Source organism: Epinephelus fuscoguttatus, linkage group LG5 (assembly GCF_011397635.1).
Source record: "Epinephelus fuscoguttatus linkage group LG5, E.fuscoguttatus.final_Chr_v1".
Lineage (NCBI taxonomy): Eukaryota > Metazoa > Chordata > Actinopteri > Perciformes > Serranidae > Epinephelus > Epinephelus fuscoguttatus.
The window spans coordinates 45,702,969-45,718,588 of record NC_064756.1 but is presented as its reverse complement, the minus strand read 5'-3'; the positions used below and the strand labels follow the sequence as shown (position 1 = coordinate 45,718,588).

At 43.6% G+C, this 15,620-nt stretch overlaps 1 protein-coding gene across 6 annotated transcripts in view; it reads left to right on the top strand.

Annotated features, from left to right (window-relative positions):
• nf1a (neurofibromin 1a) overlaps positions 1-15,620 on the top strand; it is a 282,655-nt gene that overhangs the window by 248,078 nt on the left and 18,957 nt on the right. For all 6 annotated transcript variants that reach the window (XM_049576726.1, XM_049576725.1, XM_049576727.1 and 3 more), the window contains 13 exons: positions 230-509; positions 623-837; positions 1,108-1,169; positions 1,256-1,397; positions 1,742-1,843; positions 2,927-3,067; positions 5,133-5,259; positions 5,651-5,782; positions 6,040-6,175; positions 7,644-7,804; positions 7,903-8,025; positions 8,117-8,235; positions 8,364-8,464. In XM_049576726.1, coding sequence (XP_049432683.1) covers positions 230-509; positions 623-837; positions 1,108-1,169; positions 1,256-1,397; positions 1,742-1,843; positions 2,927-3,067; positions 5,133-5,259; positions 5,651-5,782; positions 6,040-6,175; positions 7,644-7,804; positions 7,903-8,025; positions 8,117-8,235; positions 8,364-8,464 — 1,841 coding nt within the window. The remainder of the gene's footprint in view (positions 1-229; positions 510-622; positions 838-1,107; positions 1,170-1,255; positions 1,398-1,741; positions 1,844-2,926; positions 3,068-5,132; positions 5,260-5,650; positions 5,783-6,039; positions 6,176-7,643; positions 7,805-7,902; positions 8,026-8,116; positions 8,236-8,363; positions 8,465-15,620) is intronic.

Here is a 15,620-nt window from a genome sequence, read left to right as displayed (position 1 = left end):
GATAAGCAAAAACACTTTTCTGGCCATTACTCAACGTCATATCTCAGGAACAGAAGGGGGGACATTTGGTCTTTGCTGAACTGGTGACACTTATCTTGAAACTGTGCTGGCTCTTTTGCCCTTATGTGTAAACTCTTAAGAGAAACTTAACTGGTGCACAGAAGCATACAGCTGTGGGGCGTTAATACTAGTTTCTGTAGTGTTTCAGTGTTGGTCTTCTCTGTGACAGGTGATTGGACGGATGTGTAAGATCATAGACAAGACCTGCTTGTCTCCAACGCCCACACTGGAGCAGCACCTGATGTGGGACGACATCGCCATCTTGGCACGTTATATGCTCATGCTGTCCTTCAACAATTCCCTGGATGTTGCAGCTCACCTGCCCTACCTGTTCCATGTGGTGACCCTGCTGGTAGCCACTGGGCCACTGTCTCTTAGGGCGTCCACCCATGGTCTGGTTATCAACATCATCCACTCCCTCTGCACCTGCTCGCAGCTCAGCTTTAGTGGTGAGGAATTAAATGTAGTGAGGATGACTAATAATGAGAGCAGTGAGAAAGCTAGGAGTACTCAAGCCAGAGTCTGTGTCTTTTCAAAGTAAATGCTTGTTTTTGTGTTTCAGAGGAGACAAAGCAGGTTCTGAGGCTGAGCCTGACTGAGTTCTCCCTGCCTAAGTTTTACCTGCTGTTTGGCATCAGCAAAGTCAAGTCAGCTGCCGTCATTGCCTTTCGCTCCAGCTACAGAGACCGCTCCTTCTCACCAGGCTCCTATGAGAGGGAAACATTTGCCCTGTCCTCCTTGGAGACCGTCACTGAGGCTTTACTGGAGATCATGGAGGTCAGCTAAAAACATTTGATTGTTGAACAAAACTAAGGAAGAATTAGAAGTCTCTGTTCTTGAATGTTGAAGTTTGAGAGTCCAGTGTTTTCCACACATTGACAACTTATTTGTAATAGATCTGCCAAACCTATCAAAATGAAAACATATCACACAGCTTACACTGAAGCTCACACTGGTGCACACCCATGTGTGCATTCTCAAAGTCAAAGATTTGTCAAATCTGTCAGTTTCTTTCAATCTGTTTGTTCTGTTTTTTTTTCCCTCCAGGCTTGTATGAGGGACATCCCAGCTTGTAAGTGGTTAGATCAGTGGACGGAGCTTGCACAGAAGTATGTACCTCCTCCATGATTTGAATGCATCATTGTCAAGAACATGAATGTCCAGTTTGCAACATATGTCTGTCTTTGGATTCCAGGTTTGCATTCCAGTACAACCCATCTCTCCAGCCCAGAGCGCTGGTGGTGTTTGGCTGCATCAGTAAGAGGGTGAGCCACGGCCAGATCAAGCAGATCATCCGAATCCTCAGCAAGGCCAGCCCTCTGCTCAGCATAGACCGGGTGAGTGTCCCTCTCTGTCAAGCCCTCTTCTCCTACCCAACCTGTGTTTCAGTTCATTGAAAATCAGTCATTTATCAAGCAGAAATCTTAAATCTGGATGATAGTTATGTTACTTTTATTCTGAAATCACAAAAAAGATGCAATGCAAGTATCAAGCTTTTATGTTACAAAGGGTTGTCACACAGTTACAGTCGTATTTTGATCACCAGCTTTCTTCAAGTGATTTGAATGAAGGTTCACATAGAATTACTTGAATGGGTGTTTGTATTATGTCATTTAATGACCTTATATGTCCCTCCCCTCCCTCTCGCTTGCTTCCTCTCTCAATTCCCTTTTCCTCACAGGGTCTGGAGAGCTGTCTGAAGGGGCCGGACAATTACAACAGTCAAGTATTAATAGAGGCCACAGTCATTGCTCTGACCAAACTGCAGCCCCTTCTCAGCAAGGTATACAACCACTGTAAACCCCTTCTAGCCACAGCAAAAAGCCCCCACTCTGTGTCATTACTGCTAAATATTTTACATGAAACATTTTACCTTACCTCTAGCTGTCAGTTATGGGTGGTCTGTGCCTACTTTATTGATGTTTTATCAGATTAATTAGCTTAAGTCATAAGCTTTAGACTTGATGTTGTGTCAGTATTGAATTTTGAACTATTTGTATGCCTGCCAGAGTCCTGGCATGGTCAACTACTAACTCAGCATAACCAGAGACTGTGTACACTATTTTTTTTCTGCTCAGCAACCTTGGCATAGTGAGTAGCACTGATACTGTCAAATAGACTATTGTTAGTAATAAATTGAAATAATGTTAAACCTTCCAATTGTGAAGTAAAAACAAAGCACTTTAAAGTGACTGAGTGTGTAGACGGTGTGATTAATCAGGGGTTGGGTCACAGGCCTTATATTAACAGATTTGACTCAAGTGTAATTGCTGGTAAAGGGTCAGGCTGCTTACTAATTTTTGCTAGTGGAGGTTGCAGGACTCTGTGTCTCTGGTTGCCACTCCAGCTGACTGATTTGAAAATGAAAGCGAATTAGGCAGGGCCACTCAAAGCACAGACTCTGTGTGTAGCAGTTCCATTCTCAGTTTTCACTTTCTGTCACAGTTTAGCAGAGTACAGGTTTATATGTTCAGCAGAGCAATGGGATCTTCTCCCCCTCTGGAGGAGAAAAGGAACATTCATCATTACTGGCATAGCAGTGGTCAAGTAGGGTTATTATTTTCACCAAGGCTGAGTAAAGGTTTTAGTTATCTGTAGTGCAATATCTATGCTAAGTTCGATCAAATATCAAGATTATTTTTTTATTTTGTAAAGTTCTACATTGGTTAGCTGTAAATGTAAATGAGTTGAATGATCAGCAATTCAGTAGTGTTTTGCTGTTCATACCTCCATTGTCATTTTTAGAATTATTATTATTTTTTTATTTACGTTGACAGTAACAGCACATCCATCTCTTGCTGTGTTCGATCAGTCACACTGCACACCAATTACTGTCAATACAAGCCCACGCTGTATGTGTTTGCAGGAGTCTCCCATGCACAAAGCTCTCTTCTGGGTGGCAGTAGCTGTGCTACAGCTTGATGAAGTCAATCTGTACTCTGCTGGAACCGCCCTGCTGGAGCAAAACCTTCACACTCTGGACACAATGCGCGTCTTCAATGACAAGGTGAACACACAAACACACACTGTACACCCCAAAAGACACAAGGTTTTCTCTGTTCACAAATCAACACACAATGATGTTGGGTTTAGTCTCATAATACAGGCCCTCATTTGGGTTTGGACAGCTCACTCAGGCTGCACTGAGAAGGACGTGGGACAGTGTATTTTAAAAAACTTCACACTGAATTCATATGTAGTCTCATTCTGGCTCCAACATTGAATTCTGATTCCACTCTGTAGTGGCCATTACAATGGTAGTAATTTGCCTTTTATAGAGTGAAGTAATGCTTGGTACAATAGATCAACACATACTACAGACCTTTCCACTTGTGAAGGTAGTGAGTGCATTTGAAAGCATTTTTTTTAATAAATCAAGAGGGCATGTTCACGTTAAAACAGGGTGTTAAGTTTGTCTCTAACGGGTGGGAATCACGTTCCATTGCGATACAATATTACATCGATTCTTTGGACAACGATACAGTAATTGCTGATAACACAAAGTCTGCCACAATCTCAAATCAAATCTGATCCAAGGAGGCCCCACTGTGGATCGTGGGTTACAGGCATATCTCACGAATGCTCAATCAGATTGGGATCTTGGGAAATTTGTCACTTTCCATGGGCCATTGCTGAGCAGTTTTTGCAGTGTTGCATGGCACACTTTCCTGCTGGACAGGTCACTGCAGTCATGGGATGCTGTTGCCATGAGAGAGTGTACTTGGTCTCCAAGGATGATCAATGTTATTCACTTCACCTGTCAGTGGTTTTAGTGGTTTGGTTGATTGGTGGTCCTCTACCAGAGGCCTGGGAGTTTGAGGGTTCTGCGGAGTATCTTAGCTGTTCCTAGGACCACGCACTTCTGGACAGAGACCTCAGATGTTCCTGGAACCTGCTGTAGCCACTCTCCCTGTTTGGAGGTCACGGCCCTGAGTGCTCTGATTACCACTGGCATCACTGTTGCCTTTACTCCCCACATCTTTTCTAGCTCCTCTTTCAGCCCTTGGTATTTTTCAAGCTTCTTGTGTTCCTTCTTCCTGATGTTGCTGTCGCTTGGGATTGCTACATCTATCACCACAACTTCTTCTGTTGTTTGTCAGTCAACATAATGTCCGGTTGGTTCACCATCACCAGTTTGTCAGTCTCGATCTGGAAGTCCCACAAGATCTTAGCTTGGTCATTCTCAACCACCTTAGGAGGTGTCTTCCATTCTGACCTTGGGACTTCCAGCCCATACTCAGTGCAGATGCTCCTGTACACTATGCCAGCCACTTGCTTATAACGTTCATTTACGTTGTTCCTACCTGCACCTTACACCCTGCTATTATGTGCTGAACTGTCTCAGGAGCATCTTTGCGCAGCTTAGTGTTGGCAGCTGGATAGCTTTGGCACAGGAGATCAGGGTTCAAATCCCAGTCAGGGCAGGTAAGACATATCCAGTCTGGACCCTCAGGCAAGGTCCATCATAATGCTGGTAGCTTACCTCAGGATGAATGAAACCGCAAAAACAAGAGTCATACCGGCTCGATAGTTGCCTGGGTCAACAAGGTCTGCATCGGATGTTGGGGAATCAGGGCACCCTGATGAGAGATGGGCCACTGGAACAAGACATACTCTGACAGGAACTGAAGAAGCCCTCTTGGATGAGACATCTTTAAGAATCTAAAGCAAGTCCAGATACCTTTGACTTAACACTAGATATACCATGACCCGGGTGACTGCTACCTTGCTGCAAATCCACACTTCAAAAGCTTGTTGAGTTATATGTCTATGAAGATTCTGTGAATGGCCACTGGAGTCATCTTCTCTAGCTGTATGGATGATTACAGATATGTATTTTTAGTTAAAGAGAAAATCAAACAAACTGAACACAAACTGATTTCATTTAAATGTAACTTCAAAAGTACTGACTAATTTTTTGATTTTGATTTTCATTAAGTGCATGAACTGACCTACTACTATGTGCCGAAAGTGGATTGTGGCAGACCTCTGATGTGCATGTTTTTAAAATGATGACATGACAGAAAACAGCTTGGTCATTCCTCTTGTATCCTCCTAATGTGCTCCTCCAGAGTCCAGAAGAAGTGTTCATGGAGATCAGGCGTCCGTTAGAATGGCACTGTAAGCAGATGGATCACTTTGTGGGTCTCAACTTCAGTGCCAACTTCAACTTTGCACTGGTGGGCCACCTACTCAAAGGTAAGGCAACCACTGATAGAGATGAGCATTGACAGGCAGTCATTCAGTGTTCAGTACAGTGTGGTCTTTGTTGAATCCATGGGTATACATGTTCAAATTAATCAAATATATAATGAGCAACAGTATAACCACAGATGAATATGCTATCAGTATGATTTAGTAATACATTTTGCAAGTCTACACATAGCAAATGCTGCACACTCTGGGTTGAGCTGATCTGCAGTGTTTGAGGAAAAAAGTCGGAGTTAGCTACAGGCACACTGACAGTAAGCACCCCTGAGCAGTGCCTTCTTGACCTGTCATGGTGGTCTTTCTTTCTTTCTTATTGTTGTACTGCAAAAGACATTTGGAGCAGTGTCTTGTCCCTGACTGTCTGTCGTTATGTCTCCAGGCTACAGACACCCATCACCCACCACAGTAGCAAGGACAGTGAGAATCCTGCACACACTGTTGGCTCTCATCAGCAAGCATCTGAAATGTGACAAGTTTGAGGTCAACACCCAAAGTGTGGCCTATCTGGCTGGTATGTAACACACTCTGTGGCATTCTGCATATACATCCTTATTTCTACCTTTCTGCACTACGCTGAACTGCTTACTATGTGAAATATCTACGATTTCCTAAAATCCTATTCATATTTAATATCAATATCATATCATGTAACATAAGAAATACGAAAAAAAAAAGGTTGAACATGGAGAGAATCTCTTTTCTTGGCTATGGAGGTTTGGGTCTGCACTGCAATTGTTGATAACCATCTTTCCTTGTTGTTTTATGCAGCACTACTCACTGTATCTGAGGAGGTCCGAAGTCGCTGCAGCCTCAAACACAGGAAGTCACTGCTGATTTCTGACCTCTCCATGGACCCAGTACCTATGGACACATATTCCAGTCATATCACTGATCCCAGCTGCAGGTGAGTTGATGAACAGACAGCTTCATCCTCATTTTTTTAATACTCCTTTTCCACCAAAATTAGCATGTTTATGTGTTTTTTAAACACAGGTAAACCCACTAAAAATAGGTAATAGACTCCTTTCTCATTGCCAGTAGCTCAGCAATGTGTACTCAGCTCTGCAGCAGTCAAATGTGCCTTCCTGTGCATGCGTGTGTGTCTTTTGTTTTTGGTTTTTTTTGTGAGTTATGTTTCACGTCACGGACAGGCCAGGTTGATAAACAGTAGAGAGGAGCATAGAGGCCAGTGAAAATGTTACGGTGGTTACTTTTTTTTATATATTACATATATCTCACACATATCTCACATATTCAGTCTCTCTCTCAAACTTGGTGCAGACTAATTTGGAATGATGTTTGAGTGCTGCTTGGGTGGAGACAGACAGTATTTTGTGGTGGCACATCATTGCATCTCACCGGTAAAGTGGCTAAAATTAGCACATTCACCCAGTGTTGTGTTCCCATCAATACTGATCAGAGCCTAAGGCAATAAATACCCATCAAAGCACTTTTCATACAACAGTAACACAAAGTGCCTCACAGAGGTTAAAAACAACAAAGATCCAAAACAGAAAACAAAAAGAAAAGAGAAAACCCAACCCTCCCACCCAACAAAAAGCTATTTAGCTCATAAAACTGAGTTAGTAGCTAGGTAAGAATGATCTAAAACAGAGACATAAAATGCATCTAAACTAAAACAACAAAAGATAAAGGCTAAATGAGATAAGAACGTAAAAAGAGGAAGGGTAAGAATATAAAAAATAAATAAAAAATAGATCATAGATGGATAAATCGGTTATAAGAGGAATTTAAAATAGATAAATAAAGAGATCAGTTAAAAGCCTGATTAAAAAGATGAGTCTTGAGCCTCTTTTTAAAAACATCAACAGTCTCTGCAGCTCTGAGGCTCTCCGGCAGGCTGTTCCACAATTGGGGGCCATAATAATTAAATGCCGTCTCCCCGTATGTTTTAGTCCTAACTTGTGGTATGGTTAAAAGGCCGGTGACGGAGGACCTCAGGGTCCGCGAGGGTTGATATGGTAAAAGCAGGTCAGATAAATAAGAAGGCCCAAGACCGTGCAGACCATGACTACTGCAGAGTCATTTGACCCGGGTGTGATTGCTGATCAAAACGTTTCCAGTCAGATGTTAGTGGGTTTTTTTAGGCAGTGGGAAACATCTTCCATGAAGATGTCTGATCTGTCCACAAGAATAAAGCAGATTAGTTGAAATTCAGCTTGCTGATCACACCTTTGAACATACTGACTTTAAGATGCAGACATGTGTTTTCACAATCTGTATCCTACTTTCACATTCTTATAAAGATTCCAGTGTGTTGTCGTTTGGTTTGTATAATCCGTTGTCCAGATTTTAGGTTTCAAGTGAGTTATCAGGTTGTCTTCTTTTACCTGACCTTTGGTCCACCTCAGAACACTGCGAGAGACTCAGCCATGGACTTCACCTCAGGTTTCAGAGCGCTACCTCTCAGCCCATCACTACCCCACAGTGGGCCAGATTAGCCCACGAACCCGCAAGTCCATGAGCCTGGACATGGGTCAGCCCTCACAAGCCAACACTAAGAAGCTCTTGGGTATGACTTATCCCTCCACTATGTACATTACATGTTGATCTAAAATCCATATGTTGAAACTCCAGATTATAAATGTATCTGTTGTCTGTGTTTGTCAGGCACCAGGAAGAGCTTTGATCATCTCATATCGGACTCAAAAGCACCAAAGAGACCAGAGATGGAGTCGGGTATGACCACCCCTCCCAAGATGAGACGCGTAGCAGAGAATGACTATGAGATAGGTGAGAGTGCAATCCTGACATTTCCTTTACGTCTGATATGATACAGTTTGTTTTACATCTTTTATGTCAATCTTCTGTGTTGTAATCACAGAGACACAACGAATTGGAAACTCTCACCTTCGCAAGGTGTCTGTATCAGAGTCCAACGTTCTGTTGGATGAGGAGGTGTTGACGGACCCAAAGATCCAGGCTCTGCTGCTCACTGTGCTGGTGAGGAAACAAACCGCATGCTCTTGGCAAAGTTGAAACCAGTGGAACATTGTGATCAATTCCTGTTACTTTTGCTTTTTTAGTCATGGACTCCATTTGTTAACACACTGTTGCTGTATTTTTTCCAGGCCACCCAGGTCAAATACACCACAGATGACTTTGACCAGCGAATTCTCTATGAGTACTTGGCTGAAGCTAGCGTTGTCTTCCCAAAGGTTTTTCCAGTTGTGTAAGTGGCCAACATATACGCCTTTCCCTTGGTTAGTGTTTTGTGCCTGGTCTAGGGGAACCTAGACATAACATGTGACTCCCCACTCTTCCCACTCCCAAGGATGGCCAGTTAAGCAGTATTTTAAGACGACAAAGTAAGCAGTTTATTTAACTTCAGAGTAGAGCAGTGCCCAAAACAACAAACAAAAATATACCAATGGACCCTAAACTTACCTGCAAAAACAAATGTGAAACAAAAGACAAGTTTCTAATCTAAACTCCTACCATTCAAAACAAAAGAAAAGAACATGGCAATGCCAAACAAAAAGGGCTTCTCTCTCTCTCTCACTAAAAATGCTTGAAGTGCTCTATTTACAGTGCTCAAATTAAAGAATATAAGAAAATAAACAAATAACCCTAAAAAGTAATCTGTTTAACAAAACGCAAACCACCTACTCAAAACTTAACAGAAAGCTTTTCTTAATAACAAAGTCATCAAGGTACACATAGTAGTTAACACAGTCAGAAATTTTTGCCTGCAGGATCTCACAAATAAATCCACATTCACAGTTCTAAGTACTGGCTTCTTTGGAAATGACAGAGGTGAAAGGGGGGAAGAGCATCTATCAGCTGGAGCTTAAAAATCTTCTGTCATGCCCTGGACCAATCTGGTGACTCTGGTGTCTCTTCAAATGGTCCAGTCAACGCACACCACCTGCCTTGCAACATCCAGTCATACTCAATCACAGGCACACAGTCTTAAAGTTAATTTATACTTCTGCATTGTATGCCGTAACCTACGCTGTAGCCTGACGTGCATCTCCCCAGAATTGTAACTACGGGTAGCGGTGACGCAGACCTCCTGTCTGTTAATAATAATGTATACTGACACCATTTCCTTCAGTGGAAATGAAGCTTTAATTTACTTTTTTTTCACAGTAAGAAAAAATATATTGTGAAGACAGTAAAGCTTCCACTAAAATAGCATTATAGGTCTTGTGTGTAATTTATCCCTCAGGGATTTACACATCGGGATTTATCCAGGTTTCATATGAGAAGAGGAAATCTCTGCTCGTTGCTAGGCTAATTTATACAATGTAAAATGCCACTGGCTTGCGCTAATAACATTAGCATTTTGTATTTCTTTGGATACGTGTTTAGTTTTAGTGTGACAATTGTTTATTCGGGGAATCTTATGAGTTATAATGGAGCCAAATTGTGTGCTGTCACCTTTGTTAAATGTTGCTCTTGTACCTGGCTTTATATGAGCAGAGGGAAAGATCGCCGTCCGCTAGGCTAATCTATATAATGTAAAATGACATAGGCTTGTGCTAATAATGTTAGCATGTTATATTTATTTGGAAAACGTGTTTAGTACAGGACAGTTGTTTTGTCAGTGAACTTTGTGAGTTGTACTGGAGCCAAATTGTGTGCCGTTACCTTTGTCAAATATCGCTTTTGTCCCTGATTTTATATGAGAAGATGAAAAGATCGCTAGTAGCTAGGCTAATTTATACAATGTAAAATGCCATAGGCTTGTGCAAATAACATTAGCATGTTGTATTTGTGGGGAAAATGTAGCCAGATAAAGACAAGTGTTTGTCTTTGAGTGCTGCGAGTTATAGTGAAGCCAATTTGTGTACTTGTGTTTAAAATTTTCTCTATTAAGCCATATTGAATGTGTTTTTGGGTGTGTTTTGAATCAGCTAAACTTAATCAGAATCAGAATCAGACTAGACTCACAAGACAGTCTTTACATGCTTTGCTTAACTAAAGACTGATGTCTTTCTCCCTGATTTTGTGTTTAGATGGGCGGATACAATTTCAGAGTTTAAAAAAAGTAAAAAAAAAAAAAGTAAATCTGCAGGGCGGTCCTTCAGTGGCTCGCTGAACTCTTGTGCTTGTAAACATGGTCCCACTAGAAACACGTGTAGCGGTACAAAATGGCTCAGCCGCGCTCGCAGAAAACGCCGTCAAAGTTAGCGGATGTTTGTTGCATTTGCGGCGACACATTGTCACCAACTAAAAGAAACAAACATAATCTTTTACAAGGCCATGACTCATCCGTCTGGCCGGACTATTGAGGGAATCACCTTGTTGTTTACAAATACTTCCAGGTAGAAAACCAGCAGAGCTTGTTTGTAAAGTCTATAAACACAATGATTGAACAAACATTACTACTTCTGTGTGCATGTTTAGCTGGGCTAACCGTTAGCTGTTAGCCTTGTTAGCCGTTAGCGGTGTCTGTAATAGGTAATAACTCATTAAACAGTCCGTGAAAAAAACATCTTTTCCAGCTGATATCTTAGTTACAACATGATTGAGCTAGCAAAGCAGTTTTGTGTTGCTATGTGTGGTATTTATTCAGTTTTGGGAAATCACGATGTCTAGAAAGCATCAGTGGCTGCAGCTGACAGGGTCAGCTAACACTAGTAGCAAAGCTAACATCAGGACGTCATCTGTTAAAAGCCTCCCGTTGTCGGATACGACATGAAACTACTCGAGTTAGCTCAATCATGTTGTAACTAAGACATCCGCTGGAAAAAATATTTTCTTCACGGATGAGCACACGTTTGATAAAACGGAGTTAAATCTCTCAGCATCCATTTTCAAGTTCTCCGTGTGTTTGTTTCCTTGCGGACAAGAAAAGGGGGAGCGCACGTTTCCAAGAAGGCATGTCCTTTTCAAAAATGCAAGAGGCGTTGCTTTGCTGCCAGCCGTTTTCGCCGGTGTGTTAAACACACTTTAGAAAGGAGTGTCCCCAGACTATCAGAAGGCGGAGATCTCTGATTATCTGGTGGCGAGACTAGAATCAGACATACTTTATTGATCCCCGAGGGGAAATTATTTATGTTACAGATGCTCCTTGCAAGAGAGTAAAGACATGTGAAAATATAAGAAATTTAAACAATAGTATTTACAAATACAGTGGTGTGAAAAAGTGTTTGCCCCCTTCCTGATTTCTTACTTTTTTGCATGTTTTCCACACTTAAATGTTTCACATCATCAAACAAATTTAAACATTAGTCAAAGATAACACAAGTAAACACAAAATGCAGTTTTTAAATGAAGGGTTTTATTAATGAGGAAGAAAAAAATCCAAAGCTACATGGCCCTGTGTGAAAAAGTGTTTGCCCCCTAAACCTAATAACTGGTTGGGCCATCCTTAGCAGCAACTACTGCAATCAAGCGCTTGTGATAACTTGCAATGGGTCTTTTACAACGCTGTGGAGGAATTTTGGCCCACTCATCTTTGCAGAATTGTTGTAATTCAGCCACATTGGAGGGTTTTTGAGCATGAACCGCCTTTTTAAGGTCATGCCACAGCATCTCAATAGGATTCAGGTCAGGACTTTGACTAGGCCACTCCAAAGTCTTCATTTTGTTTTTCTCCAGCCATTCAGAGGTGGACTTGCTGGTGTGTTTTGGATCATTGTCCTGCTGTACAGATGGCTGGATATTCTCCTTCAGGATTTTTTGGTAGACAGCAGAATTCATGCTTCCATTTATCCCAGCAAGTCTTCCAGGTCCTGAAGCAGCAAAACAGCCCCAGACCATCACACTGCCACCACCATATTTTACTGTTGGTATGATGTTCTTTTTCTGGAATGCGATGTTACTTTTACGCCAGATGTAATGGGACACAGACCTTCCAAAAAGTTCAACTTTTGTCTCGTCAGTCCACAGAATATTTTCCCATAAGTCTTGGGGATCATCAAGATGTTTTCTGGCAAAAATGAGACGAGTCTTAATGTTCTTTTTGTTTAGCAGTGGTTTTCGTCTCTATATAGTTAAATAAACAGGAATTATTAACAAACATAAACATAAATATATCTACATATATATATCCACATATATATATATATATATATATATATATATATATATATATATATATATAGTAAACTGAACAAGATTATTTACACAAACAGAATGTATACAGTCAGGGTGAATAGGGTTATTGCATATATTATACATCTTGGTGGTATGAGTCTCCCACTGAAAGTACTCTTGTGCCTGACCAGCACATGGTGGAGTGGGTGTGAGACATTGTCCAAGATAGTTCGTAGCTTAGACAGCATCCTCCTCTCTGACACCACTTTCAGAGAGTCACACTCCGTTCCCACAACCTCACTGGCCTTGCGGATCAGTTTGTTGAGTCTGTTGGCGTCCGCCACCCTCAGCCTGCTGCCCCAGCACACAACAGCATAGAGGATAGTACTGGCCACCACAGACTCATAGAAAATCCTGAGCATAGTCCGGCAGATGTTGAAAGACCTCAGTTGCCTCAGAAAATAGATATGGCTCTGGCCCTTCCTGCAGAGAGTGTTAGTGTTCTTAGCCCAGTCTAGTTTATTGTCAATGTGTACCCCCAGGTACTTACAGTCCTCTACAATGTCCACACTGACCCCCTGGATGGAAACAGGGGTCACCGGTGTCTTTGTCCTCCTCAGATCCATAGCCAGTTCCTTTGTCTTTGCCACGTTGAGCTGCAGATGGTTCTGCTCACACCATGTGACCAAGTTATCCACAACAGCCCTGTACTCATCTTCATCACCCTTGGTGATACATCCAACTATAGCAGAGTCATCAGAAAACTTCTGAAGATGGCAGGTCTCAGTGCAATAGCTGAAGTCCGTGGTATAGAGGATGAAGAGGAAGGGAGAGAGGACAGTCCCCTGCGGGGCCCTGGTATTGCTGACCACTCTGTCTGACACACAGCGTTGCAAGCACACATACTGTGGTCTGCCAGTCAAGTAGTCTACAATCCAGGACACCAGGGGGGCATCCACCTGCATTGCTATCAGCTTGTCACCCAGTAGAGCTGGACATATGATGTTGAACGCACTAGAGAAGTTAAAAAACATGACCCTCACAGTGCTCGCCAGCTTATCCAAATGGGCGTAGACACGGTTGAGCAGGTAGATGATGGCGTCCTCAACTCCAAGTTGGGGCTGATAGGCGAACTGGAGGGGGTCCAAAAGTGGATTGACCATGGGCCAGAGCTGCTCCAAGACGAGTCTCTCCAGGGTCTTCATGATGTGGGAGGTCAATGCCACAGGTCTGTAGTCCTTGGAGCCACTGGGACGCGACGTCTTTGGCACAGGAATGAGGCAGGATGTCTTCCACAGCAAGGGGACCCTCTGGAGACTCAGACTCATGTTGAAGACATGCTGAAGTACTCCACATAGGCTTTGAGCACCCTGGGGCTGACACCATCAGGACCTGCAGCCTTATTTGAGTGGAGTCTCATCAGCTGTCTTCTCACATGGTCAGCAGTGAAGCACATTGTGGAGGTGACGACACCTGGGGGAGGGGTGTAGTCCTCATGATGGAGAGTGCAGTCAGTCTGGCCACGGCGGGAGAAGGTGTGAGGAGGAGGAGGGGGGGTCAAGCAGGAGGGTGTTGAGGTGTGAGAGGGAGGAGTGGGGGAGGAGGGCGGAGTGGGAGATGGTTGACCAAGACAGACAGCAGAAGAGTCGGGGGGGGGGGTGGGCAGGGCCAGTAGTGTCAACTCTGTTAAAAAACAGATTCAGTTCATCGGCCCTGTCCACGCTGCCTTCATCTCCTCTGTGGTTGTTGGTCCTGAAGCCAGTGATGGTCCTCATTCCACTCCAGACCTCTCTCATGTTGTTCTGCTGGAGTTTCCTCTCCAGCTTCCTCCTGTACCTCTCCTTAGCCTCCCTGATCTTCATCTTCAGCTCCCCCTGTATTGTTCTCACCTCCTCCCTGTTACCAGCTCTGAAGGCCCTCTTCTTTGAGTTGAGGATGACTTTGATGTCCTTTGTTACCCACGGTTTGTTATTTGGGTAACAATGGACAGTCCTGACTGGGACAGTGGAGTCCACACAGAAGCTGATGTAGTCTGTGATGCATTCTGTGAGCCCGTCAATGTCCTCCCCATGTGGCTCACAGAGTGCCTGCCAGTCTGTCACACCAAAACAGCCCTGCAGTGTCTCATAAGTCTCCTCTGACCATCTCCTCACTGTCCTCATGGTCGCAGGCTGGCTCTTGACATAGCACATAGCAGGGGTTGAGGTGCACCAGGTTGTGATCTGACCTACCCAGAGGGGGGAGGGGGGAGCAGCTGTATGCATTTTGGCGTTTGCATACAACAAGTCCAGTGTTCTCTCCTGTCTGGTAGGACAGCTCACATACTGTGTAAATGTGGGCAATGTTGTTGCCATGGTGGCATGGTTGAAGTCACCCGAGATAGCTATGAAGGCACTTGGGTGTTTAGTCTGCAGGCAAGCTATGGTGGAGTGAATGATGTCACATGCCGACATCGGGTTGGCAGAGGGGGCGATGTAAACAGTTACAATAATGGCATGTGAAAACTCCCTGGGCACATAATACGGTTCAGTTGAAGATAGTTTCTTTGCATCCAGTTTTTGATTTCAGAGAGACAGTTACTGAGTGTGGAGAGGGTGGTGTTGGTGCTGGCTTTGGTGGAAATGTACAATTGGATGTCGTCGGCGTAGCAGTGGAACTGTAGTCCATAGAGATGGATGATTTTGCCAAGGGGGAGCATGTATAGAATGAAGAGGAGGGGACCAAGCACCAATCCCTGGGGGACGCCTTGTGACAGAGGAGCGGTGGTGGAGGTGCAGTTGTTAGTGCTGATGAACTGGTGTCGGTTGGTGAGGTAGGAGCGGATCCAGGTGAGTGCTGTGCCAGTGATGTGAGCTGAAGATTTCAGTCGGGAGAGCAGGATGGAGTGGTTGATGGTATCAAAGGCTGCTGTGAGGTCGAGGAGGATGAGGATGTTGAGGTGTCCGGAGTCTGAGGAGAGGAGGAGGTCGTTTGTAATTTTAGGAGGGCTGTCTCAGTTCCAGGGGTGTTGAGGTTACTGTAAATGGTGTCTATTTTTGTTTGGAAGTATGACAGGAATGATTGGCATTTTTCAGTTGTGAATGATGATGGAGTGTTGTCCAGGGGTTTAAGGAGTGAGTTTATGGTGGAAAACAGAGCCTTGGGGTTGTTGGAGCCAGAGTGGATGAGGTGGAAGTAGTGGGTGGTCCGGGCTGCGTTGAGTGCATCTTTGTATTGTTGTAGATGGTCTGTGTAAGCGAGAAGGTGAACAGATAAAACAGTTTTCTTGCAGAGTCTTTCCAGTTGTCGTTTCCGGGATTTCATTTGGCGGAGTGCGGGGGTGTGCCAGGGGGCAGAGTGAG